Source organism: Pipistrellus hanaki, assembly GCF_964339955.1.
Source record: "Pipistrellus hanaki genome assembly, chromosome: 3".
Taxonomy (NCBI): domain Eukaryota; kingdom Metazoa; phylum Chordata; class Mammalia; order Chiroptera; family Vespertilionidae; genus Pipistrellus; species Pipistrellus hanaki.
The window spans coordinates 90,684,515-90,710,399 of NC_140505.1; the positions used below are offsets into that span (position 1 = coordinate 90,684,515).

Genomic DNA, 25,885 nt, shown 5'->3' on the forward strand with positions numbered 1-25,885 from the left:
CATTTTAAATACTCCTAATGAAGTACGTAATGGATCTAGTCAATGGTAGTAATGGCTGTTAAAACCATTAAGTGAAAAGCTGATGAAGGGAAAAAAACGGAAAGTGAACTTTATAATGGATATATCTGGCTGGCAGCTACTGAACCCGCTGATTAATCTTAATATTATAAAAAGGAGCCGAAACCGGTTTGGCTCAGTGGTAGAACGTCAGCCTGAGGACTGAAAGGTCCCGGGTTCGATTCCGGTCAAGGGCATGTACCTTGGTTGCGGACACATCCCCGGTAGGGGGTGTGCAAGAGGCAGCTGGTCGATGTTTCTCTCTCATCGACGTTTCTAGCTCTCTATCTCTCTCCCTTCCTCTCTGAAAAAAATCAATTAAAAAAATATATTATAAAAAGGAAAAAAAAAAAAAAAGACCCTTGTGGCAGCTAGATATTTGAAAAACATGAAATATATAGATAGTATGAGAAGAAGGTTTTACGGTGCTCAGCATGCAAATACCTGGGAATACTGGAGTAATTGCTAACCACCATCATCTGAATCCAAGAAGGGAGTGATTTAGGAACCTCTTTTGAGACTTTGAGTCTCAGTTTTTCTAATTGCTAAAATAGTGATCCTCGGAGCTCTTTTATGAACACTACAGAGGACACCTTGCGAGTTTGGTGCAAATTGTTCTGTGATTTTGATATAAAAACTGCTTTCTAAAAATAGCATGCTTCTTTCAATGATGATTTTGTCTTTGTTACTGATTTAAATTTTTAAACCTTTAAATGTGAGGTTTATTAAAAAGGTTGTTAAGTAAACCAAAAGTGAGTCAGTGAGCCTGGCTGCAGTGAGGCCTCCCAACCACTGGTTCTGTGAGCTGCCAGGACCAGGTTGGGACCAGCAGATCCTAGTGGTCAGGACATGCTGAGGATGACACCTAGCACCTTTATGAAACATCTGTAATTGAAATCATGACAAACACATATTAAATTTGTTACTTCTTGTTAATTCCATAATTTAGTTCCACATAAAAGTAAGTACATTTTAGCCGAAGCCAGTTTGGCTCAGTGGTAGAGTGTCGGTCTGAGGACTGAAACGTCCCAGGTTCAATTCTGGTCAAGGACATGTACCTTGGTTGCGGGCACATCCCTGGTAGGGGGTGTGCAAGAGGCAGCTGGTCGATGTTTCTCTCTCATCGACGTTTCTAGCTCTCTATCTCTCTCCCTTTCTCTCTGTTAAAAAATCAATAAAATATATATTTTTTTTTAAAAAGTAAGTACATTTATTACCTTAAATCAGTAGAAACTTCTATACAACCTAACTGGCTTATGTACTAAAATGAAACTGGGTATAAGCTAATGGATTATATATACTTGAATAAGAAGTATAAAAACTGTTTCATCTACAGGATGACACTAAATCCAATCCTAATATTAAATATTAATATTTAGTATTAATATATTAAATTATCTAACATTAGCATTTTAAAAGTGGTAGCTGAAATCTAACTTTCCCCCACAGTTATTTTTAATTAAATTTATATTGTGGACTTCCAAATTTACACAAAAGCCAGGACAATGCTCCCATAAACCTGCCTAGGTTCAACAAATATCAACTTTTGCCAATCCTAGCAAATTTATTTCCCACATGCTTTTGCTTTAAGTTTTTAAAGCAAATCTCTGACATCATGATATTTCTTAAGTCAAATAAGGTTTTGAAAATATGCACTTTATAAATGGAAATTATAGAAATAAGAAAGAAAATGTTTTGCCAGAAAGACAGAATTGAGAGGCTAGAAATAGCCATGGAATGTCCCATCTCTTAAGGTTGTTTGCTTAAGATCAAAAGTCTGCCCTAAGGAGAGAAAGAGCTGATGGCCTAGAGGTGATAAAGTTGCTAAACCTCTTTTTTCAACATTCTGTCACTTGCTCTTATTTACTTAAAGGTCTTATAAAAGAACTTTGCATTTCACTGCAGAAGAACCCAGGTTTGCTTGGTTAATGAGTCCCAGCTGGAAGGAGTTGCTTAGGAGCAGCTGGAGATCAAGTGGTGGGCCCCCAGACTCCCAGGTCTTGTTATCAGTTATAAACAGATAAGATTTGGAGCCAACTCACTCATCAGACTTTCAGGGGAACTTCTGACTCATTTTGAGCTGCCATAAGGTGTGTGGGAATGGGGACACCCTATCTCAGGATTGGAGATTTCCTTAATACAGTGGTCAGCAAACTCATTAGTCAACAGAGCCAAATATCAACAGTACAATGATTGAAATTTATTTTCAGAGCCAAATTTTTTAAACTTAAACTTCTTCTAACGCCACTTCTTCAAAATAGAGTCGCCCAGGCCATGGTATTTTGTGGAAGAGCCACACTCAAGGAGCCAAAGAACCGCATGTGGCTCGCGAGCCGCAGTTTGCTGACCAGGGCCTTAATACATCAGTCAACAAATTAGGTGTGAAGGAACTTTCTGAGAATGACTAGAGCAATGTTGGTCAATGTATGTTACTAGCTGGTTTTTCCTTTAAGCCACACCTCAGACCTTTTTCACTCAGAAATTCCAGTCAAGGCTGAGAACAGCATCAAGATTTTTTTTATTTTTTTTTTCACCAGTCCAGGTGACACTGGTGTGCAGCAAGAACTGATTCTATGTCTATGTTCTGTTTGGCTATATACTCCCAAGGATGGGATACTCCTTTCAAGCCTTTGCATTCCACCCTGAAGCACATTCCATTCTAATGCACCACGGGTACCAGGCACTATACAATGAAGTGTTAATTGTGTAAATAAAAGAATAAGTGGATTATTATACTTAGACTCACTTTTTAGTGAGGAAAGTGAAATCTAAGAAGAAACTGGCTTGTGGCTATATAATGTGGAAGAAGACAAACTGCTCTCTCCCCCAAGGTTCTTCTAGCTGGTCTAATAATAAGATAGACATGAAAGAGATGAGCAAGAGAAAAATAACCAAATGTAATACATACATATGTATGGGAACCTTGAATACATGGGACAGTCAGAGACCCCATATACAGGAGAGCTTCAGAGATAGAAAAATTTACTGAGGTATATAAAACAGTCTGAGCTTGGGATGAAGTACCTTGGAGGCTTCAAAGGGTCATGGCAAGATATAAGAAGAGCAGGTGTTTAGTAAATAGGAAATTTGTCCTGCTTTATAGATAGGTCAAAAGAGGTTATCTCTCATAATTACTTATTATGGGCAAGGCTCCTAACTCAAGTTATTCTAGGTACTTAAGGGAGGGGGGCAAAAGTTTCTCATAAGCCTGTAGCTGAAGTTGCCTTTAGGTCAAAATAATCTGCATACCACAGAGACACATCTTGGGGTGACTTATTCTGAATCCCCAAAATTTCCTCTTTGGAAATTCTCCTGGGAATTTCACATTTCAGAAGTTAGATTGGTAGAGTATTCTTTTTCTAAATTTTTTTTTTTCAATTATAGTTGATACACAACATTATATTAGTTTTAGGCATAAGCATAGTGGTTAGATAATCATTTACTTTACAAAGTGAAGTTTCCCTGATGTTTCTAGTATTCATCTGGCATAATACATAGTTATAATTTTTTACTATATTCCCTATGTGGTGTTAGGTCTGATCAAATAATTGAATTGGCCTTTAGACCACTTCACCATGAACACTCCCTTTTGCTTAGATCACATTCCACTTGCTAAGACCACCTTCCATTTCCTGAGACCATTATTTCTTCCCTCTAGACTTGCCCAGATCCAGACCAGTCAGAGAATTCTCTGCCCATAAAAAGCTTACCTAGAGTCCTATAAAACCTCATGGCTCCCCATCCCTGAATGCAGATGCCATTTTGGAGCTCAGTCTATTTATTATCCATATGATCTAATGCTATGTAATAAAAGGGTAATATGTAAATTAACCATCACTCCATCACAAAGATGACAGTGCCCAGTCCCCTCAGCCCCACCACTGGAGGGTCTGATCCTATCAGCCCAATGGGGGGTGAGGGCTGAGCGGTGAGACTGGATCTACCACCTCAGACGGATCCAGCCTCCTGGCTCAGCTGCCACTAGAGTGTCTGGTCCTGTCAGCCCGGCCAGGGGGGCAGCTGGAGTTCCAAGTTCTTTTGGTTTCTGCAGCCCCTGGACTGGAAACAGAAACCAAGAGTGCAGGGAGCATCAAGAATTCTGGGAATCGTAGTTCTGCTGGCAGCTCCTGGACTGGAAGCAGAAGCCCAGAGCGTGGGGAATACCAGGAATTCTGGTGGCAGACACTTTGTGTGATATCCACTTGAGCAAAGTGAGTCTGGAACAAGTTACTGTTGCGGGTGGGAGATGAGAGGAAAGCAAAGGTGAGAGACATAAGTAAAGTCAGAGTGTTGAGGAAAAATTAAAAGGAAGATATCCTGCAACTTCTAGGAAATCTCCACCAATGGAGCAAAGAAAAAAAAAATAATAATAAGAGCTCTATTATTCTGTGAGCCCCAAACCAGATTGGGCTGGGGTCTCAGACAATTCGCTCATATGATTGCAAATCAGACAGAAACTTCACTCTTTTATGTACCCAGGCAGATACAATGCACAACATGCATGTTTTCATGGAAGAGGACTTAACAGCACTGTTTGCTATACACCCTTTGGTAAGTCACCATTTTGGTGGCCATCTGTGTTAGTTAATTGCCATAATCAACAGTAAAAATTAAAACTTTTCTATCTCTATGACAAGCAGGTCCTTACAGCTTAGAGCAAGGCAACTATCTATAATAATAAAAGTATAATATATTAATTAGACAGGATAGATGTCCAGATGGAGTTGGACCAAGGCAGAGGCAGTTAGGGGTGATTAGGCAGGTAGGCAAGCAGTTAAGGGCAATCAGGCAGATAGGCAGAGGCAATTAAGGGCAATCAGGCAGGCAGGTGAGTAGTTGGGGCAATCAGGCAGGCAGAGTGGTTAGGGGCAATCAGGAAGGCTGGCAGACAAGCATCCCAGATTGTGAGAGGGTAGAATGGCTGAAGGACACCGCCCCCCCCCCCATGCATGAATTTTGTGCACTGGGCCTCTAGTTCTATATAATAAAGAGGTAATATGCAAATTGACCCTCACACCCTCACAAGACGGCTGCCTATGATCAGGTCAGCAGGGGAGGAGGTTAGTGAGGGATGACCAAATGACTAAACAAGCAGGCTGCATGGGGCAACCAGGCCAGAAAGGGGGTTAGTGAGGGACGACCAAATGACTGAACAGTAGGCTGTGTGGGGTAACCAGACCAGGGGAGAAGGGGCAGTTGGGGGCAACCACGCTAGCAGGGGGACAGTTAGGGGCAACTGGGCCAGCAGAAGGGGTGCAGTTGGGGGTGACCAAGCTGGCAGGAGGGGAGGAAGAGTGGGGGCAATTAGGCTGGTAGAGGAGTCATTGAGGGGCGAATAGGCCAGTGGGGGGCAGTTAGGGGCAATCAGGCTGGCAGGGGGAGCAGTTAGGAGTGACGAGGCAGGCAAGCAGGTGAGTGATTAGAAGCCAGCGGTCCAGGATTGTGAGAGGGATGTCCAACTGCCAGTTTAGGCTTGATCCATAACCGGCAGTTGGATATCCCCCAAGGGATCCCGGATTGGAGAGGGTGCAGGCTGGGCTTGCCCCCCACCCCTCAGTGCATGAATTTAGTGCACTAGGCCTCCAGTAAATTTATAATCCCTTACGATCTTTGGCCTCTTGCATTCCTCCTTTGATGACCCTAACATGCCGTACTTTATATATCTCCATCACTATTTTATAGCTATGAATTTAAATCTTAATCTATCCCTATTTTTTTTTTTTTTACCTATCCCCATCCCATCTGTCAATCATCAGAATGTTCTCTGTATTTATGTTTGTTTCTATTATCTTTGTTCATTTTCTTTTTAGATTCCACATACAAATGAAATTATATGGAATTTGTCTTTTTTTGTCTGACTTATTTCACTAAGTACCATACCCTCTAGATTCATCCATGTTGCTGAAATGGCAAGATTTCATTCTTTTTTAATGGCTTAGTCATATTCCATATGCACCATTTTATATATAATATATTATATTATATTATATTATATTAATTATATTAATTATATTATATTATATTATATTATATTATATTATATTATATTATTATATACTAGAGTCTGGTGCACAAAATTTGTGCATGGGGAGAGAGTGTCCCTCAACCCAGCCTGCACCTCTCTAATATGGGACCTTTTGAGGGATGTCTGACTGCCTCTGACAATTCAGGACTGCTGGCTCCCAACTATTTGCCTGCTTGCCTTACTGATTGCCCCTAACTGCTTCTGCCTGCCAGCCTGATCACCCTCTAACCACTCCCCTGCCAGCCTGATTGATGCCTAACTGCCCTCCCCTGCAGGACTGGTCCCTCCCAACTGCCCTCCCCTGATTGCCATCTTGTGGTAGCTATCTTATGTCCATATGGGGGCAGCCATTTTGTGTGTTGGGGTGATGGTCAATTTGCATATTACTCTTTTATTAGATAGGATAGAGGCCTGGTGCATGGTTGGGGGTCTGCTGGTTTTCCCTAAAGGGTGTCCCAGATCAGGGTGGGGGTTCCTTTGGGGTATGAGGCAGCCTAGGCAAGGGATCTGTGGTGGTTTTCAGGCCTGCCAAGCCACCCAGAAACCCAAGCAGAGGCCCTGGTATCTGGGATTTATTTATCTTCTATAATTGAAACTTTGTAGCTTTGAGCGGAGGCCAGGGCCAGCCAGGAAGCTTGGCTTCCTCCATTGCCGGGGAAACCCAAGCCTCCTGATCACTCCATGGCTGCAGTCATCTTGGTTGGGTTAATTTGCATACTCGCTCTTGATTGGCTTATGGGTGTGACTTGTGGGCATAGCGGAGGTACAATTTGCATGTTTCTCTTTTTTTAGTGGAATAGAACCCAGGACCCTTCAGTCCACAGGCCAATGCTCAATCCATTGAGCCAAATCAGCTAGGGCTGTATCACATCTTTATCTAGTCATCTACTAATGGACACTTAGGTTGTTTCCATGTCTTGGCTACTGTAAATAATGCTGAAATGAACATAGGAATGTATATATGAATTTTTTATTTAGTGTTTGGTGTTTCTTTGGATAAATACCCAGAATTAGAATTGCTGGGTCCTTCTTTGTCTCTTATCATAGCCTTTGTTTTAAGTGTATTTTGTCTGGGATAAGTATTACTATCCCAGCCTTCTTTTTTTTGTTTTCATTTACATGAAATATATTTATATATTTCTTTACTTTCAGTCCATGTACCATTTGATCTGAAGTGAGTTTCTTGTAGACAGCATATGTAAGGGTCTTGCTTTCTTATTCAGTCTTTTGATTGGAGAATTTAATTCATTTTAATTTAAAATAATTACTAATTGGAAGAAAAAATGGCACCTATTCAGTGTTGTGCACCTCGTCCCAAACCAGATGGAAAATACAGTTAAATTGGAGGGTATATTTCCAGAATTAACAAGGAAGGGCAGAAAACACCTAGAGATTGGTAGGAATGGAGACGTGGATTTGAGAAGGGCAGTGGTTAGGAGGCTTAAGGGGAGAGGAAGAAGCTGCATTGCTCCAAAAGCGTGTCCCTTGGCAACAGGCTCAACATCCAACTATGAAAAAGAAAAGCCAGCTGAAACCGGTTTGGCTCAGTGGATAGAGCGTCAGCCTGTGGACAGAAAGTTACCAGGTTCGATTCTAGTCAAGGGCATGTACCTTGGTTGTAGGCACATCCCCAGTAGGGGGTGTGCAAGAGGCAACTGATCGATGATTCTCTCTCATCGATGTTTCTAGCTCTCTATCCCTCTCTCTTCCTCTTTGTAAAAAAAAAAAATCAATAAAATATATTTTTAAAAAAGAAAAGTAAAGAAAAGCCATAGGGCTGCTGCTAGCTAGGGAGTCCGGACCCAAGACCACAGCTGCAAAAGGCTGCCCCTTGAAAGGTGGCCCCACATGAGGGGAAAATAGCACAGTGCTGGGGGGGGGGGGGGGAGTCATGGTTTCATTGTTTTGTTTTGATTTTTTTTGTCTTTTTTGTCTTTATTTTTATTCTCTAAACTCAGAACACAGGACTTTTCAATTGCAATCACTCACCCAAGGCTTTGACACTGGAAGAGAGACACATACTTGAAGTGCCTGAGGAGAGGCTGAAGAGGGAAGCAGGGTGGGAGGCTTGGCCAGGAGACCTGCATTTGGATATTCTTAAGCTTCCAAACCTAAGCAGCCATTTTTCCCCAGGAGAGCAAGCCCCTCAGTAGCCTCAAGACAGGTAATACAGCATGCCATGCCCTACATATTGAGCTTTACAGAGGAAACAAAGTCAGAGGCCAAGCTTATGGGTCTGAATAGGCCCAAGGAGCCCTCAGTAACTGGATTGGAAGAGGAACTAGTCCACCCCACTATTCTGGGAACCAGAATGATAAAAACTCCAGGTTGCCAGCCAATTCCATTGGTATCATACAAGGATCTCTGACCAGTCAAGGGCAGAGTAATATTTTTGGGCCACTCATGGAGGAGTAGCACTGGGTAAGGAAAAAAAAATACCCATCTTATTCTGTGAAAACAAAACAGCACCAATCCCATGTAAAGCCCTATCAGAAAAGAGGCTTGAGTGATTAAGATTGACAGATGGCAGACAGGCAAAGAGTATAGATTGGCCCCACCTGCTTGCAGCCAAGGCCTGTGTAAACAGACATAAGCAGAGGACTGGTGGATCGCTATACACCAATAGTGAACTTACAGAAAGAGTGACTAAAAAAGCAATCCCATTTACCATCACACCAAAAAAAAATTAAGATACCTAGGAATAAACTTAACTAAGGAGGTAAAAGACCTATACGTGGAAAACTACAGGACTCTGAAAAAAGAGATAGAGGAAGACATAAACAGATGGAAGAACCTACCATGTTCATGGATTGGTAGAATCAACATCATTAAAATGTCCATACTACCCAAAGCAATCTATAGGTTCAAGGAGCTCCTGATTAAAATACCAATGTCATATTTCACAGACCTAGAAAGAACTCTCCAAAAATTTTTCTGAAATAAAAAAAGAATCCAGATAGCCACACCAATCCTGAGAAAGAAGAGTAAAGTAGGAGGGATCTCAATACCAGATTTCAAGCTGTATTACAGAGCTACTATTCTCAAAACAGCCTGATACTGGCACAAGAACAGACATATAGATCAATGGAATCTAATCGAGAACCCAGATATCAACCCAAATCACTATGCTCAATTAATATTTGACAAAGGAGGCACAAATATACAATGGAGTCAAGACAGTCTCTTCAATAAATGGTGTTGGGAAAATTGGACAGATACATGCAAAAAAATGAAACTAGATCACCAACTTACACCATACACAAAAATAAACTCAAAATGGATACAGGACTTAAACATCAGACGGGAAACCATAAAAATACTAGAAGCATCCACAGGCAACAAAATCTCAGACATATGCCTAAAGAACTTCTTCACTGATACTGCCCCTAGGGCAATGGAAGCTAAAGAGAAAATAAACAAATGGGACTACATCAAAATAAAAAGCTTTTTTACAGCAAAAGAAACCATCAACAAAACAACAAGAAAGCCCACTGTGTGGGAGAACATATTTGCAAATGTTACCACTGATAAAGGTTTAATCTCCAACATCTACAAACAGCTTATACAACTAAATAAAAGGAAGATGAATGATCCAATTAAAAAATGGGCAATGGACCTAAATAGAATATTTTCAAAAGAAGACAGAAGGAAGGCCAAAAAGCACATGAAAACATGCTCAAAGTCACTAATTATCCGAGAGATGCAAATCAAAACAACAATGCGGTACCATCTCACACCTGTCAGAATGGCCAACATCAACAAATCAACAAACGGCAAGTGTTGGCGAGGTTGTGGAGAAAAAGGAACCCTCGTGCACTGCTGGTGGGAATGTAGACTGGTGCAACTACTGTGGAGAACAGTATGGAGTTTCCTCAAAAAACTGAAAATGGAACTCCCATTTGACCCAGTAATCCCACTCCTAGGAATATATCCCAAGAAACTAGAAACACCAATCAGAAAGGATATATGCACCCCTATGTTCATAGCAGCACAGTCTACAATAGCTAGAATCTGGAAACAGCCTAGGTGCCCATCAGCAGATGATTGGATCCAAAAACCATGGTACATCTACACAATGGAATACTATGCTGCCATAAAAAAGAAGGAATTCTCATCATTTGCAGCAACCTGGATAGAACTAGAGAACATCATGCTGAGTGAAATAAGCCTGTCAATGAAAGAGACCACATGGCCTCACTCATTTATGGATATTAAAAAACATTATAAACTGGCAAACCAAAAGATAGATATAGAGACGGTAAAGCAACAAGTAGACTGTAAAATTACAGCGGGGAGAGTAGGGAGATCTGGGGGAGATAAGAGATCAACCAAAGGACTTGTATACATGCATATAAGTACAACCAATGGACACAAAACTCTGGGGAGGGAGGGTACGTATGGGGGGGGCAATGTTAAAATATGTACACAGATAATAATTTAATAATAAAAAAAAAAGAAAAGAAAGAGTAAAAAGATGGGGGAAATTTTATGCAAATGAAAACAAAAAAGCTGAGGTTGCAATACTTAATCAGACAAAATAAACTTTAAACAAATTAGGCTACAATAGACAATAAAGGACATTACATAAGGATAAAATGTTCAATCAACAACAACAAAAAAATACACCCCTTGTAAACATTTATGCACCTATACCTGTTAATAATGTGAATTTTTTAATCAAAGAAAAGATGTTAATTTTAAGAGAAACATCAAAAATGTTTTATTCAAAGTAATGACCATCTCTAGCTACACACTTCTCCCATCTTTCAGGTAATTTGTGAATACCGTCCCAACACAACTTTTCTTGTTTTGAGACAAACCATTCAGCGAGCCAATTTTCCACTTCTTCGTACATTTTGAAATGCTGCTCAGAAAGTGCATGTGCCATCAACTGGAACAATGGTAATCTGAAGGAGCAAGGTCTGTTAAATATGGCAGGTAGGTTAGTACTTCCCAGGCAAGGTCTTTTAATGTGTCTTTGTTTAACTGGTTTTGAAGTGTGTGATGGTGTGTTATCATGAAGCAAAATTACTTTGTTGTGTCTTCTGGCACATTCTGGTTGTTTCACCATCAAAATGTGGTTCAAATTGATTATTTGTTGTCCATAGTGATCAGTATTAACAGTTTCACCTGATTTTAGAAGCTCATAATACACCATACCTTCCTGATCCCACCAACCGCAGAGCATTGTCTTCTTTCTGAAGCAATTTGGCCTCGCAGTCGATGTTAATGGTTGACCTGGATTGACCCATTATTTTGTGCATTTGGGATTCTCAAAATAAATCCACTTGTCATCACCAGTCACAAGTCAATGCAAAAAAGACTTTTTTTTCATGCCATTGAAGCAATATTTTACTGTCTTTTCAATTTTCCATTTGTCTTCGTTCAGTTGATGTGGTACCCATTTTCCTTCCTTTAAAATCTTTTCCATTGCTTGTAAATGATTGGAAATTGTTTGCGGAGCAGTGTTTAATCTTTCTGCAAGTTGCTTTTGAATTTGACACACATCTTCATCCAATAATGCTTATAATTGTTGGTCTTTAAACTTTTTCGGTTGACCTGAATGTTCTTTGTCTTTCACATTGAAATCATCACTTTTAAAGTACTTAAACCAGCATTCACAAGTATCTTGAGATAGAGCATGTTCATCATAAGCTCCCAAAGTATATGATAACTTTCAGCAGCACTTTGCTTCAAAATAAAGTAATGAATTAAAAATTCCTACAATGCTCTTTTTTTTGGCATGAAATTTGACATTTTTAAATGTAAAAGTATCTATGATCTGAACACCTTCAGAAGGTTTGACATATGAAGTTTTAAAGCTTGTTGTCAATACAACAAAATAGCATTCATATCATTCATATTCATATGTATGTATATATATAAAATCCATCTATTGAAAAAAATCTGCATTATTAAACAGTACAACTAGTAAAGGAGCATCTAAATATGTTAACCAAATATTAATGGGCATAAAGAGAGAGATCCAGAGTAAAACAGTCAAAATATGGGACTCTAACACCTCATTGACTTTAATGCATAAATCTTCTACACAGAAAATCAGTAAGAAAAGAGCAGCTTCAAATGATGTGTTTTACTAGCAGGATGCAATTGATATTTTCAAAGTATTTTACTCCAAAGCAGCAGAATATCCATTCTTTACAAGAGCACATAGAACATTTTCCAGGATAGACCACATAAAGTCTCAATAAATTTTAGAACATTGATATTACATCAAGCATCTTCTTTGGTATGAAAATAAAAATAAATTAGAAAAAAAAATACACCCATACAAATACATGATGTTATATAACATGTTACTAAACAATGAAAAGGTTAACAATGATATTAGGAAATAAACAACCCCAAATCTATTAAATATAGCAAAAACAGCCCTACGAGGGAAATACATAGCAAGACAAGCTTGTCTCAGGAAATAAGGAAAATCTCAAATAAATAATCTAACCTTACATTGAAAAGAACTAGAAAACACAGAAATAATAAAACACACATACACACACACACACACAAAATGAGTGGAAGGAAATCATTAAGATCAGACTAGAAATAAACAAAATGGATTCTAAATAAATTACAAAAGATCAATGAAACCAGAGCTGGATCTTTGAAAAGATAAACAATATTGATAAAACTTCAACCAGACACATTAAAAAAAAAATGAGAGAAGACTCAAAGAAATAAAACCAGAAAAGAAAAAGGTGAAATGACAACTGACACAACAGCAATAGCAAGGATCATAAGAAAATACTACACAAAATTATATAGCAAAAATTGTGCAATATGGAAGAAATAGATAAATTACTAAAGCACACAATCTGAATCAAGAGAAAAACAGAGAATCTGAACAGAACAATTGCTAGCAAAAATTGAATCAGTACTTAAAAAACTCCCAATGAACAAAAGTTCACAAGTGAATTTTACCAAACATTCAAAAAAACTAACATCTATACTTCTCAAACTATTCTAAAAAAGTAGAGGATGGAAGATTCCCAAACTCATTTTATGAGGCCAGCATTATACTGATTCTAAAACCATATATCAACATTAACAAGAAAGATTATAGAGCAATGTCTCTGATGAACATAGATACAAATATCCTCAGCAAAATATTAACAAACCAAATTCAGCAATACCTTTAAAAGACTATACACCTTGATCAAGTGATATTTATTTCTTGGGTGAAAAGATGGCTCGATATCCACAAATCAACAAGATATGCCACAGAAGTAAAATGAAAGCTAAAAATCACATAATCATACCAATTGATGCAAAAAAAAAAAAAAAAAAAAAAGCATTTGACAAAATCTAGCACCCATTTATGATAAAGACTCTTAGCAAAGTAGGAATAGAGGGAACATACTTCAACATAATAAAGGCCATATATTAATACTACAAACCCACAGCTAACATTACATTCAACAGGGAGAAACTGAATGTATTTTCCTTAAGAATACAAGATAACATTGTCCACTTTTACCATTTTTATTAAACACTAGTGGCTTGGTGCATGGATTCATGAACATTGGAAGGAAATTAATTAGAAGAAATTCTAATTCTTCACCCTTTCTCTAGAATAGAAGTGTCAACCAAATTCATGGTCGACAATGACAGATTGAAACGTGTGTGCAATTTCGCCAGCAAGCGCTTTATATGTACCATACATGTGCAAAACAATTTAGCCTTTTATATAGAGAATAAACTTGTTTAATTACATCTGGTTTCTGATTTAGCTAAACTTTTCCAGCCTAATGAAGCACCCCAACTTCTCTTTCAGGTAATTATCAGCAACATAGCAGTAAATATCAACACAAAGCAGATTATTATTGTAGATCATGCAAGGAAAACAGAATGTAAAATATTTAACTACAGCAGTATTTGACTATATACTGTGCAGTGAGAAAACCTGAAGTAATTTTCAAGGTCCACCATTTCTTATTTCATTTCAATCAGGCCAAATTTCTAAGCTTTCTAAATCTCCATTTTCCAACTAATGAAAAGAAAATAGGATTCTACCTAGTCTCCTATCTACCTATTCCAGGACTTCTGTGAGGATCAAATGAGATGAGGCACGGGAAAACACTTCACAGACATTTGATTAAAGTGTTTGCACCTGCTATAAAGCAAGTTGTGTTCCTGGGCTAAAGAAACTCCAAGGAGGCTAGTTGTCGCTAGGGAAAAGAAGCCAGGCATTACCATGTGATGTCATTAACCAGATGGACACTTAGCATATTAGCCATATATATCATATATGATATATATAAACTACAGGCCCAATGCATGAAATTCATGCAAGAGTAGGCCTTCCTTCCCCCAGCTGCCAGCATCGGCTTCCCTCCAGCACCCGGCACCTGGGCTTCCCTTACAGAGGGAGGCCCCACCCACCTGCTGCAGCCTGCAGTCTGTGGCCTGGGCCTCCCTCTGCAGGGTGATCATGGGGTGATGGCCGGGCCCCTGACCAATTGCATCGCACCTGCCTTTGCTGGCCTGGTGCCAGTGGGTGTCATAGCATGGTCTAGGATGGTTGTCCAGGTGGTCGTTCTGCTGTTTGGCTGTTCAGTCAATTTGCATATTATGCTTTTATTATATGCAAATTGTAATGCCCAGCTTCCTCTCCCTATATAATAAAAATTTTATTATAAAATTGTAAAAGATATTATATAGGATGGCTTGTAAATTGAAATCTTCCCCTTACTATTCAGTTCACAGCCTATATAACCAAACCCCCTTCACCTAGTGTCAGCATTATAATAAATATTTTTATTATATAGGGAGAGGAAGCTGGGTGTTGCTACATGATGTCATTACCCAGTGCCCACAGACACCATTTCTGGGCTGGACTGGCTATGGGCCATATTTTGTACCATGAGGTCTTGGTAGCATTAGCTGCAATTTGATGGGCTGTCACTCTGTGTTGGTAGCAGGTCTCCCCACTTGGGGGAAGCCCAATGTTGCTTTGTCAGCACCAGGTGTGTGGTGCTCTTTCTTTGTAAATGGCCAGTGCTTGTCATCACATCACAGCAGCTCCTGCATTGAGCATCTGTCCCCCGGTGGTGAGTGTGCATCATAGCAAAGGTTGAATGATTGGACACTTAGCATATTAGTCTTTTATATATATAGATGTTACTGTAAGTTCTATCCACAGTACTTGAAAGAAGAAATAAAAGATATCCCAATTGCACTTGGCCAGTGTGGTTTAATGTTGAGTATTCAGTTATGAACCAGGAGATCTTGGTTCCATTCCTGGTCTGGGGCGCTATGGGCCCAGGTTTCAGGTTTGGGGCAAGGGAAGGACCTTGGGATGATGAAAAGGTGGGTAGGATTAGCCTAGTTGTTTGGCCTCCAATTAAGAAATAGGCACTGGCTACTAGTATGGGTCCCAGGAACGGCCTTCTGGTCCTCGCCATAATGGTGTGCTACCAGGAGGTAAGTCTGGTACCCAGACAGAAGTCTGGGTCCTGGGAGGGCCTTTGTGGCTAGGGAGGGTCATCAGAGCCCCCGGGGGCAGTCTGGTACCACACCTGGACCTCTGAGTTATGGAAATGGTGGTCTTGCTTACCAATTGAGAAGTACAACCCAGGATCCAAGTCTGGAAACTGTGCTTGAGGCCTGTGCCCCAGGAAAATCTTCTCAGCCCCACCATGATAATCTGTGTCCCAGATGTAGGTGTGAGCCTCAGGTGGAGGTCTGGGTCCTCTGAGGGTAGTTCGGGTCCAGAGGAAAGTCTGAGCCTCCAAGGTGATCTGGTACATCACCTGAGCATCTGGGTTATGGAATAGTTGTTTGGATTACACAGAGATCTCTTCCGCTGATACAACTCTGTGTTCCAGGTTTGTGGCCTGGGCCCTGGGTGGGCCAATTAGACCTGCCATGAAGGTCTGGGACCTAGATGTAGGTCTGAGCCCTGGATGTAGGTCTGGGTGCTCAGGCATAGTGTGGTCACTAGGGGGTGCTATCGGCCCAGGTGTGAGGTTTGGGGCAAGGGGAGGACTTTGAGATGATGAAAAAAGGTGGATAGGATTAGCCTGGTTAATTGGCCTCCAATTAAGGAATAGGCACTGACTGCTAGTATGGGTCCCAGAAATGGCTTTCTGGTCCTCGCCACAATGGTCTGCGACCAGGAGGTTGGTCTGTGCCCCAGACAGATGTCTGGGTTTTGGGAGGGCCTTTGGGGCCAGAGAGGGTAGTCTGAGCCCATTAGGGCCGTCTGGCACCTCACCTGGACCTCTGGGTTATGGAAATGGTGGTCTTGCTTACCAATTGAGAAGTACAATCCCGGATCCAAGTCTGGAATCTGTGTTTGAGGCCTGTGCCCTGGGAAAATCTTCTCAGCCCTGCCATGATAATCTGGGTCCCAGATGTAAGTGTGAGCCCCAGGTGGAGGTCTGGGTCCTCTGAGGGCAATTTGGGCCCGGAGGAAAGTCTGAGCCTCCGGGATGGTCTGGTAGGAATAACTGTATGGATTTCACTAGAGATCTCTTCCCCTGATGTAACTCTGTGTTCCAGGTTTGTGGCCTGGACCCCGGGTGGGCCAATTAAGCCCCATCATGAAAGTCTGGGAACTTGATGTAGGTCTGAGCCCTGAATGTAGGTCTGGGTGCTCATGCATGGTGTGGTCACTAGGGGGCGCTAAGGGCCCAGGTGTGAGCATTGGGGCAATGGCAGGACCTTGGGATGTTGAACAGGTGGGTAGGATTAGCCTGGTTAATTGGCCTCCAATTAAGAAATAGGCACTGGCTGCTAGTATAGGTTCTAGGAATGGCCTTCTGATCCTGGACACAATGGTCTGTGACCAGGAGGTTGTACTGGGCCCTGGACAGATGTCTGGGTCCTGGGAGGGTCTTTGGGGACAGGGAGGATTATCTGGGCCCCTGGGGTTGGTCTGGCACCTCACCTGGACCTCTGGGTTATGGAAATGGTGGTCTTGCTTACCAATTGAGAAGTACAACCCAGGATCCAAGTCTGGAATCTGTGTTTGAGATCTGTGCCCCAAGAAAATCTCGGCCCCGACATGAAAATCTGGGTCCCAGATGTAGGTGTCAGCCACATGTGGAGGTCTGGATCCTCTGAGAGCAGTTCTGCCCTGGAGAAAAGTCTGAGCCTCTGGGACGGTCTGGTACCTCACCTGTGCATCTGGGTTACAGAATAGTTGTTTGGATTACACATAGAGATCTCTTCCCCTGATACAACTCTGTGTTCCAGGTTAGTGGCCTGAGCCCTTGGTGGGCCAATTAGGCCCCGCCATGAAGGTCTAGGACCCGGATGTAGGTCTGAGTGCTCAGGCTTGGTGTAGTCCCTATGGGGCACTATGGGTTCTGGTGTGAGGTTTGAGGCAAGAACAAGACCTCGGAATAATGAAAAGGTGGGTAGGATTAGCCTGGTTAATTGGCCTCTAATTAAGTAATAGGCACTGGCTGCTAGTATGGGTCCAAGGAATGGCCTTCTGGTCCTCGCCACAATGTTCTGTGACCAGGAGGTTGGTCTGGGATCCGGACTGATGCCTGGGTCCTGGGAGGGCCTTTAGGGCCAGGGAGGGTATTTTGAACACCTGGGTGGGTCTGGTACCTCACCTGGAACTCTGGGTTATGGAAATGGTGCTCTTGCTTACCAATTGAGAAGTACACCCACGAAGCAATTCTGAAATCTGTGTTTGAGGCCTTTGCCCCGGGAAAATAATATCTGCCCCATCCTGTAAATCTGGGTCACAGTTGTAGGTGTGAGCCCCAGGTGGAAGTCTGGGTCCCCTGAAGGTAGTTCGGGCCAAGAGGAAGTTCTGAGCCTCCCAGGCGGTGTGGTACTTCACCTGAGCATCTGAGTTATGGAACAATTGTTTGGATTACACATAGAGATCTCTTCCCCTGATACAACTCTGTGTTTGTGGCCTGGACCCTGGGTGGGCCAATTAGACCTGTCTGAGACCTGGATGTAGTTCTGAGCCCTTGATGTAGGTCTGGGTGCTCAGGTATGGTGCGGTCACTAGGTGGCGCTATGGGCCCAGGTGTGAGGTTTGGGGCAAGGGCAGGACCTTGAGATGATGAAAAGGTGGGTAGGATTAACCAGGTTAATTGGCCTCCAATTAAGTAATAGGCACTGGCTGCTACCGGTTTCCCCGAAAATAAGACATCCTCTGAAAATAAGACCTACTTACAGGTTTCCTTCTGACTGAAATATAAGGCATCCCCTCGAAAATAAGCCCTCCCCCCACCAGGCTAAACATGAGAGATTTGGTCCACTGATTCTGAAAGAAATGGAGTCACAAGAAATTCACCAGGAAATTCAGGAATTGGATTGTTATGATGATGTTCCAGAAGATTGTCATTGAATAAATGAGTAAATTCTTGATACTGTAGGATTCACAGTTTGTCTGGTTTGTGTTGACAACTACCGTACTACTGTATCGTATACAGGTAATAAATTTCTTTTATTTTCATTTAACAATAAATGTGTACCGTATTCTTCTTCATGGAAAAATAAGACATCCCCTGAAAATAAGACCTAGCACATCTTTGGGAGCAAAAATTAATATAAGACACTGTCTTATTTTGGGGGAAACAGGGTAGTATGAGTCCCAGGCATTGCCTTCTGGTCCTCGCCACAATGGTCTGCGACCAGGAGGTTGGTCTGGGCCCCAGACGAATGTCTGGGTCCTGGGAGGGCCTTTGGGGCCAGGGAAGGTTGTCTGGGCCCCTGGGGGCAGTCTGGTACCTCACCTGGACTCTGGGTTATGAAAATGTTGGTCTTGCTTACCAATGGAGAAGTACACCCAGGATCCAAGTCTGGAATCTGTGTTTCAGGCCTGTGCTCCGGTAAAATCTTCTCGGCCTCGCTGTGATAATCTGGGTCCCAGTTGTAGGTTTGAAAGAGGGAAATAATGAGCTGTCAGAGAGGTAAACTATGAATACAATCCCATTTATAATTTCATTAATAACAAAAACAAACAATAACAACAACAAAACACATTAGGGAATAAATTTAACCAAGGAAGTAAAAAACTTATACTCAAAATTATATCATATTGAAGAAATAAATTGAAGAAGATATGAATAATGGAAGCTCATACCATGAACATGGACAGGAGGAATTGACAACCTATAGATTCAATAAAATTTTTATCAAAATATCAATGGTATTTTTCAAGAACTAGAACAAATAATTTAAAATTTATATGTAACCACAAAAGACTATGAATGGACACAGCAATTTTGAGAAAGAAGAATAAAATTGGAGGCATCAAGCTTCCTGATATGAAACTATAGTAAAAGACAATAATAATGAAAATAGCATTGCACTGGCATAAAAACAGACACCTAGATTAATAAAATAGAATAGAGAACCCAGAAATATATGGTTTATTAGTCTATGAAAAATAAGACAAGAACATATGATATGGTAAAGACAGTCTATTCAATAAATGGTGTGGGGAAAATTGGACAAATACATTCAAAACTATAAAAGAAGTCTACATTTTTAAACCATATAAAGAATAAACTCAAAGGATTAAAACTGGCAGCAGAGTAGGATACTGCATGGACATGCTCTCAGGAACAAGTTGGAATTACAACTGACATACAGAAAGGCTTCCTGAATAAATCAATAGAAAACCCACAGGAGAAAACCCTGATACCCAAGGACTGAAGGTGGAGACCACATAGAGATGGGTGGGAGGGAAAGAGGTATAAAAGGGCTGGCTGGGAACCCACAGACTGCATCTGAAGTCCCAGAGAGATATCTCAGCTCTGGGGTTGGGGTACCACTGAGAACTCTGGGATCTAATCCCAAAACTGGACCTCCCAGAAGAAAGCACCAAACTGAGGAGGGTACCCACATAACATCTAGCTGTGAAAAGCAGTGGGGTGCTGTCTGCCAGAAAGTTTAGGCATTCTCTCAAAGGTCCAATTTACAAAGTTCCCTGTGGAGCCACCCACCTTTATCTGGCAGAGGGAGGGTGAAGTGGAATGGAGTTGTGAGAGCAAAACCCAGGACTCAGAGTATAAAGCCACAAGGCAGAAATCCCAATATTCCTGGGCTGAGTCATTCCTTCACACAGTGAACATCTTTCCCACATAGACAACTGCATGCCTGGGGAGAAGACAGTAAACGCACCCTATTGGAAAAAACCTTACTCTGAAGCCACTTAAGAGATTAAAAGTAACAATTAGCCTCCAGGCAGAAGCAACTGCTCCACCTTGTAAAAACAAAAACAAAAACAAACAAACAAACAAAAACTCTTGTCGTGTGTGTGTGTGTGTGTGTGTGTGTGTGTGTGTGTGTATATATATATATATATATATATATATATATATATATATATATATATAGAGAGAGAGAGAGAGAGAGAGAGAGAGAGAGAATTGGCTGGGGGCAATTCTAGTGTGAATCCTATTAATCTGTAGACTGTTTGTCACTGGAGGCTTTGAGTCTTTGACTGATCCAATTAGTCAGAAATAGTCTTTAACACTGTCCTGTTTTAGAGATTGAGAGGTATAGAGTATTTACCTAAAACAGTGGTTAGCAAACTCATTAGTCAACAGAGCCAAATATCAACAGTACAACAATTAAATTTCTTTTGAGAGCCAAATTTTTAAAACTTAAACTTCTTCTAATGACATTTCTTCAAAATAGACTCACCCAGGTCATGGTATTTTGTGGAAGAGCCATACTCAAGAGGCCAAAGATATGAGCCACAGTTTGCTGACCATGAACCTAAAACATAGTCATAAACTCAAATAGACAACTCAAAGAAACAACCCCCAGCCTCTTGGTGCCTGTGTATGCAAATTAACCCATCTTGTTGGATTAATTTGCATACTCAGTCCTAATTGGCTAGTAGGCATTGTGAATGTACAATCAATTTGCATCTGACTCTTTTATTAGAGTAGATTATTTTTTTATTGTTTAAAGTATTAAATATGTCACCTTTCTCTATGATTGATCCTTCCCCTGCCACTCCTACCCTTCAGGAAAGCCATCACCTCCCCAGTGTCTGGTCCACTGTAATGCTAATATGCATTCATACAAGTTGTTTGGTTAATCATATAATTAACCAAATTTGGTTAATTATATCACACACACACACACACACACACACACACACCCCATCTCCTGACTTCCCTCTGAGGTTAGATGGTCTATTCGGTGTTGCTTCATGTTTGGACCTATTTTTGTTCATCGATTTATGTTTTTCATTATATTCCACATATTAGTGAGATCATGTGATATTTTTTTCTCACTGGCTTATTTCACTAAGCATAATGCTCTCCAAGTAAATCTATGCTGTTACAAATGGTAAAAGTTCCTTCTTTTTCATAGCAGCATAGTATTCCACCATGTAGATGTTACACATGTTTTTTATTTTATTGATTAAGGTATTACATCTGTACTCTTATTCCCCCATTCCCCCTGCTCATGATCTCACCCCCCCCCCCCCGTGTCTGTGTCCATTTGTTATGCTTATATGCATGCATACAAGTCCTTTGGTTGAACTCTCCCCATTCCCCCACTCTCCTCTGACTTACCTCTGAGAGAGTTTGATGGTCTGATCAATGCTTCACTGTCTCTGGATCTGTTTTTGGTCATCAGTTTATATTGTTCATTATATTCCATAAATGAGTGAGGTCATGTGATATTTATCTTTTTCCAATTGACTTTCATTTAGCATAATGCTCTCCAGGTCCATCCATGCTGTTGCCTATGATATGAATTCCTTCCTTTTTACAATAGTATTATATTCTATTGTGTAGATGTACCACTGTTATTTAATCCACTCATCTGCTGATGGGCACTTAGGCTGTTTCCAAATCTTAACTATTATAAATTGTGTTGCTATGAATATAGGGTTGCATATATCCTTTCTGATTGGTGTTTCTAGTTTCTTAGAATATAGTCCTAGAATTGGGATCACTGGGTCAAATAGGAGTTCCATTTTTAGTTTTTTGAGGAAACTTCATTCTGTTCTCCACAGTGGCTTCCCCACCAACAGTGCAGGATGGTTCCTTTTTCTCCACATGCTTGCCAGCACTTGACATTTGTTGATTTGTTGATGATATTCATTTTGACAAGTGTTAGATGGTATATTATTGTGATTTTTATTTGCATCTCTGAGATTATTAGTGACTTTGAGCATGTTTTTATATGTCTCTCAGCCTTTTGTATGTCCTCTTTCAGAAGTGTCTATTTAGGTCCATTGCCCATTTTTTTTATTGGGTTGTTTATTTTCCTTTTTTAAAAAGTTGTATGAGTTCCCTGTAAATATTAGAGAATAAACCCTTATCAGCAACAGCATTAGTAAATATGTTCTCCCATGCTGTTAATGGTTTCTTTTGCTGTACAGAAGTTTTTTATTTTGATGTAGTCCCATATGTTTATTTTCTCCTTAGTTTCCATTGCCCTAGGAGTTCTATTAGTAAAGATATTGATATGACATATGTCTGATATGTTTTGGGGTTTTTTTTTTGCCAGATAAATACAATTCTTTATTTTTCTCCCATGTTCCACAAAAACAAAGACATAACCTGCTAAATGGAAGGTTACAAAATCATACCTTATTGAAAGATGTGAGGCAAAACATTCGACACACCCTGCTCATGTGCCCTGCTTCTCTCAACCAACCCCCAGTCTCTTTAAAAACATGGTTAGGATCTATAAAGATTACTGTTAATTGGAAACAAACCAGACACCTTTTATCATCAGTAGACAGGAAAGTCCCTTTTCTGTCAGTTCTAAAACAAAATTGGTCAAATCCAACTTCAAACTGCTTTCAATAAAGAATATTTAAGTTATGCTAATACTAGCAATCTGTTCATCGTAGGAAATATCATAATTATCTGGATCACTTTTGAATAAGAATGACAATACTTATTTCATGCCTGTTAGTGGTATAACCATATTCTTCTTATGAATACCATTATAAGCAATTCTCTAAAATTGAATACCTGCCTTATTGACTTAAAAAAACAACAAGACACAACTCTGTGAAGTCATAATCCTCTACATCCTGTAGCAGAATGATAATTCTTGATGCTTGACCAAGAGCAAATATCCCACTGCCATTTTTCTGGAGACCACAAAATTATTCCAATACCTTTGTACATTTATCTGTACTTGTACACAAGTCATCCCACTTTCTTCTTCATGATTTTGCAAGGTGTTTTGATAAACAGGCTTTCCCACTCATTTTAAATCATGCTCTGAGCATTACATAAAGTGTTTAAGCCATTTGACTTCAATGATAGTATCACTTGTTTGTATTAATGGAAAGTCAAGATTTCTCCTTGCTTTTCCCCCCTTAAATATTCCTTCAACACTTCTAGTCAAGCTCATCTTATCAGTTTCAACAAGAATGGAATTTCAAAGGCAATTATAAGTTTTGATAACCCAAGCACATGCTGATTCTTCCTAAAAAATTACTGTTTACTTAGGCTTCTCAAGTCAAGAAAGATGCCCTATGAAAAAACAAAACAAAAAAGTTTATTGTCTTTCTTTGTTCATCATTTTTAATTTTAAAAAAGATGTTTCAAGGTCTTGTCAGGAAAATAAATATTGGGGGGAAAATAACTATACCTTTAAAAAGTTTTCAAATCTCCCTAAAATATAAACAAAGAAATAACAAAAATGGGATCACAATGCATATACTACCTTCTCATAGCACACTTTTTATGTAGAAGTTATAAATAATAAAAGTTACCCATTAATTATATGGCATGCATCAACAATACACTGGTGGGCTTAACCTTGGTTTTCAGTTAGGTGTACTGTATATAACTGGAATCTCTCAGTTATGTGTATATACAGATAAATCTCTTTCTGAGTTGAGCTTTCTCTTCAGTTGAAACCCAAACCATTTGCTTTCCTATTTTTGGCAAGATACTTGACCATGTGGTAAGGCAATCAAACATTTCAACCTCCTTCCCTTTTCAGCAGCATGGCCTTCTCCGTAACATCACCAAAGTGCCGGGTACGAGGGTGGGCTCTAGACTATGGTCCTGTAAAACTAGAGAGCAGGTTTTTTTATTCATCAGTCTGAACACTACAGCACAGTCTTCTCATATATTTGGAGATCTTGAGGATTTCAGTTGAACAGATTCAAAATGTTCTTTTTCCTGCAATCCTCTCTTGCAGGCGCCCTCAATCTCATGGAAGTCATGCTCTGTGGACAGAGGGCAGGCTTCGGCACTCTCCCACAGGAAGTAAAATGTACACCCATCGCAGGTGCCTGCTGGACACTTGCTGCTCAATTCAGAGATCTGGAGAAGGAGTCACCCATATAGACTCCTAGAGGCTAGACCCAGAGAGGTTAGTTGCTAGGTCCAAAAAGGATCTTAGAGGTGCAAGAGAGAATGAGCAATCTGACATATGTCTGATATGTTACTGCCTATGGAGTCTTCTAAAATTTTTATGGTTTCTTGTCTTACATTTAAGTCCTTTATTCATTTTAAATTTATTTTTGTGTATGGTGTAAGTTGATGGTCTAGTTTAATATTTTTGCATGGATCTGATCAATTTTCCCAACACCATTTATTGAAGAGACTATTTTGACTCCATTGTATGCTCTTACCTTCTTTGTCAAATATTAATTGAGTATAATCGCCTGGGTCAATTTATGGGTTCACTGTTCTGTTCCATTGGTCTATATGTTTGTTTTTGTGCCAGTTACCAAGCAATTTGAGAACAGTGGCTTTGTAATACAGCTTGATATCTGGTATTGTGATCCCTCCAATTTTGTTTTTCATTCTCAGGATTGCTGTGGCTACTCAGGGTCTTTTTGTGTTCCATTTGAATTTTGGAGAGTTTGTTCTAGGTCTGTGAAATATGCCATGGGTATTTTACTGGAGATTTGATTCTATAAATTGCTTTGGGTAGCAGGACATTTTAATTGTGTTGATTCTAGCAATTCATGAACACAGTGTGTACTTCCATTTGTTTATATCTTCCTTTGTCTTTTTTTTTCAATGTCCTATAGTTTTTGAGTACAGGTCTTTTACCTTCTTAGTTAAGTTTATTCCTAGGTATCTTAATATTTTTGGTGCAATGGTAAATAGGATTTTTTTTTTTTTACTTTCTTTTTCTGTGAGTTCATTATTAGTGTATAAAAAAGCCAAGATTTCTGGGTGTTAATTTTTGTATCCTGGCACATTGGCAAATTCATTTATTAAGTCTAGTAGTTTTTGATGGAGTCTTTAGGGTTTTCTATGTACAATTTCATGTCATCTGAAAATAATGACTATTTTACTTCTTTTTCAATTTGGATGCCCTTTATTTCTTTTTTGTATTGATTGCTATGGCTAGCACTTCCAGTATTTTTTTTCCCCTCATTTTTTATTAAGTATTTTTTTCCTCATTTTTTTATACATATTTTACCAATCCCCACCCCACCCCCACTCCCACACATGCCCTTCCTCCCCAGAGTTTTTGTCCATTGGTTATACTTATATGCATGCATACAAGTCCTTCAGTTGATCTCTTATCTCCCTCATATCTTCCTACCCTCCCCACTGTAATTTGACTGTTTCTTTTACTTTCTCTGTATCTATCCTTTTGTTCATCAGTTTATAATGTTCCTTATTATCCATAAATGAGTGAGATCATGTGGTGTTTTTCTTTCATTGACTGGCTTATTTCACTCAGCATAATGTTCTCCAATTCCATCCAGGTTGCTGCAAATGATAAGAATTCTTTCTTTTTTATGGCAGCATAGTATTCCATTGTGTAGATGTACCATGGTTTTTTGATCCAATCATCTGCTGACAGGCACCTAGGCTATTTCCAAATCCTAGCTATTGTAAATTG

At 40.0% G+C, this 25,885-nt stretch overlaps 1 protein-coding gene across 1 annotated transcript in view; it reads right to left on the reverse strand.

Annotated features, from left to right (window-relative positions):
* LOC311618612 (cryptic protein-like) overlaps positions 1 to 15,852 on the reverse strand; it is a gene marked incomplete at its 5' end in the record, with an annotated part of 32,869 nt that extends 17,017 nt beyond the window's left edge. The window contains 2 exons of the mRNA XM_084876199.1: positions 4,005 to 4,116; positions 15,660 to 15,852. Of these exons, the coding sequence (XP_084732325.1) occupies positions 4,005 to 4,116; positions 15,660 to 15,852 (305 nt within the window). The remainder of the gene's footprint in view (positions 1 to 4,004; positions 4,117 to 15,659) is intronic.
* Between the last annotated feature and the right edge of the window lie 10,033 nt (positions 15,853 to 25,885).